Raw genomic sequence first — 2,530 nt, 5'->3', positions numbered from 1 at the left:
ATAATATTCCTGAAGTCCATCTTCTCACTTTCTCTCAACCCCTTTCATCTTCATTCCAGTTTGCAAGAAACAATTTTGAAACTAGCTATCGCTATTTCATCATACACCCCTTTTCAAAACTATTGACAATACAGTACTATTCTCCAACGATCCCTAATTGGGGGTAATAAAAAGATCGCCACTAATTATTTTAACGACACAAAAGAGTTTTGCGTCCAACTTTGGTAATGTCTGGGGTGTGTTTGTCGTCAACAGTACTTCCAGTCATCTGATCTCATTTTCCCGATCACCCCAATGTTGATCCCTCATAGGGAACACAACGTCATCATTTCGCGATCTTTATTTTGTGAACTTGACTATGATAGGTTGAAGAGAAGAACTATTGCTGAAAATCGTATTTCGTATAGCTGTTATCTTTAATGATGATGATGTGGAAAAAAGAAAGAAAAAGCAGCAAAAAGCGGCAAAAAGAAAGTTCATGAGCAGCTGACACGAAAACCAGCTGAATGAAGAAGATGGGAAATGGGTTAAGTGCTTCTGAAAAACATGAATCATTTCTTGGGAAAGGCCAGATTGTGAGGGTGGAGAAGGATACAAACTAGAAAAAAGAGAACGAAAAAGATAATGATCAATGTTCTGAAAAAGAGCACTGGTCATCCCTTTTGTGTCAGATACAATGCTCATATTTTAGAGAAAAATAAACGACACAATAGCTCACATTTGCATAAACAAATAGTAGACCTATATCTCATTTTTGATCTCTTATCTTTCTATTAATAGAATTTATGAATACAAAGAAAAGGAGGAGCTAATGAACGGGATTGTGACGGATTTTCATTATGATATCTTCTCGAAGTTTCCATTCATTTTGGGAATCAGGCTGTTTAAGGCTCTTTTCGAAAACTTATGTTCTTATTTCTTCGTATCAGGTCAACTTTGCAAGTTCTAGAGTTCAAGTAAATTTTCAACGAAACTACAGAGAGTCTCAAGTAGTCGAGGATCCCCAAACTTTCCTTTAAAAACCAATTTTTTCTATTTGTGTACTCAAAAAGAAGACAATATGTCTACTCTTCCCTTTTGTTTGTACTCTCTCTTGTCCGTTTCATTCAAAACCCTTTCTGATTATTTTTCAAAATCAACCCTCAGTTTTCTTATCAATGATAAGGATCTTCTTCTTTTTGTCATCGAACGCATGGATCAATGATCAAAAACAACTGTGACATTCGGAAGAAGCTTCTGCTCTCATGCTTCCAACTATACGAACTGAAGAATGGCGCCATTCTGTGCCTCCTGCACTTGCCAATTGTCGTTTTTGTGATTCGTGCAGAAAAATCAAAACTTCACCTTCTATTCGATCCTTTTTCAATGGCTACTGTCTATGTTTGCAGTTGATAATAATCGAATATTTGCTGAGAGAAAACATCAGAAGGGTCACAAGTATTATTTTCAAAAAGGACAAAAGACTGGCAGTGTTCATGTTTTTTCTTTCTCTTCTTTCTGACTTTTGATCCATTCATCTTTCTTTTGGATTCAAGTGATAAGATAGTAATTAAATGACGATGTTTGGTGGAATAATCATTTCAGACACAAAAAAAACCAGCTGAAAGATAGAACTGTGAAGAATCGATCGTAAAATGTATTTTGAATTTTCAAAGGAAACTGATGTGTGATGATTTTTTGGACCGTGATATTGTGATCTCTGCAGTACAACTTACTTTCTATAAATTTACAGTGAGATGGGACGGGTTCAAAAAATTGGCTACGTCACTTCGAAACCGCGACACTTCGAAACCGGTCATTTCAAAACCTGTCATTTCGAAACAGTGGTAATACAGACGAATGGATAAATTTCAGACTACAAAAACAATTTTAGAGTTTTCAAATTAGCTTTTTCTGATAGAACACAGTCTGAAATCTAAAAAAAATACAACATTTGATGCTCTCAAAAGAAGAAAATCCTTGAATTTTTGAATTTTAAATGTATTCTATCAGAAAAAGCATATTTGAAAACCCTAAAATTGTTTTTGTAGTCCGAAATTTATCCATTCGTCTGTAATACCACGGTTTCGATATGACTGGTTTTGAAATGACCGGTTTCGAAGTGTCGCGGTTTCGAAGTGACGCGGAGCCAAATTTTCGGATTACGATACTTCAAAAATCCCACGGAAGTTCCCTTGCGGGACTCGAGCGGAATTACTTTTAGTATTTTCTTCGCGTTTTAGTAATAAGTGGGATTCCGAATTTCCGAAATTAAAAATTGGAATATTCCGAAATTCCAAAATTCCGAATTTTTGAAACTCGGAATTTTCCACGCAAAATTCCGGAAAGGCCATTCTGAACACCCCTGAAGTTAAGCTCATACTTTTGTTAATTTTTCTATACTGTTTTCACTGGACAGTTTAGCGAATAGAGGTTTTGTTTGCTTCGTAGGTTAAGCTTCAATTTAGATCTCATAAAAGGTATTCTATCTGAAACTCATATTTAGTTCCCTTCATATTCCTCCAAACATGTATTTTTATCTTCAAAGGAA

At 35.3% G+C, this 2,530-nt stretch overlaps 1 protein-coding gene across 1 annotated transcript; it reads right to left on the bottom strand.

The window, feature by feature from the left end:
• Window positions 1-339: 339 nt before the first annotated feature.
• CBG25257 lies at window positions 340-657 on the bottom strand (the record flags this gene model as incomplete). Its single annotated transcript, XM_045243275.1, has 1 exon — window positions 340-657. The coding sequence occupies one exon, from the start codon at window positions 655-657 to the stop codon at window positions 340-342; it is 318 nt and encodes a 105-aa protein (XP_045098277.1).
• Window positions 658-2,530: the final 1,873 nt, after the last annotated feature.

Source organism: Caenorhabditis briggsae (assembly GCF_000004555.2).
Source record: "Caenorhabditis briggsae complete genome, chrI, whole genome shotgun sequence".
NCBI lineage: Eukaryota > Metazoa > Nematoda > Chromadorea > Rhabditida > Rhabditidae > Caenorhabditis > Caenorhabditis briggsae.
The sequence above is the reverse complement of the archived record's forward strand: the minus strand, read 5'-3'. Positions and strand labels throughout refer to the sequence as shown.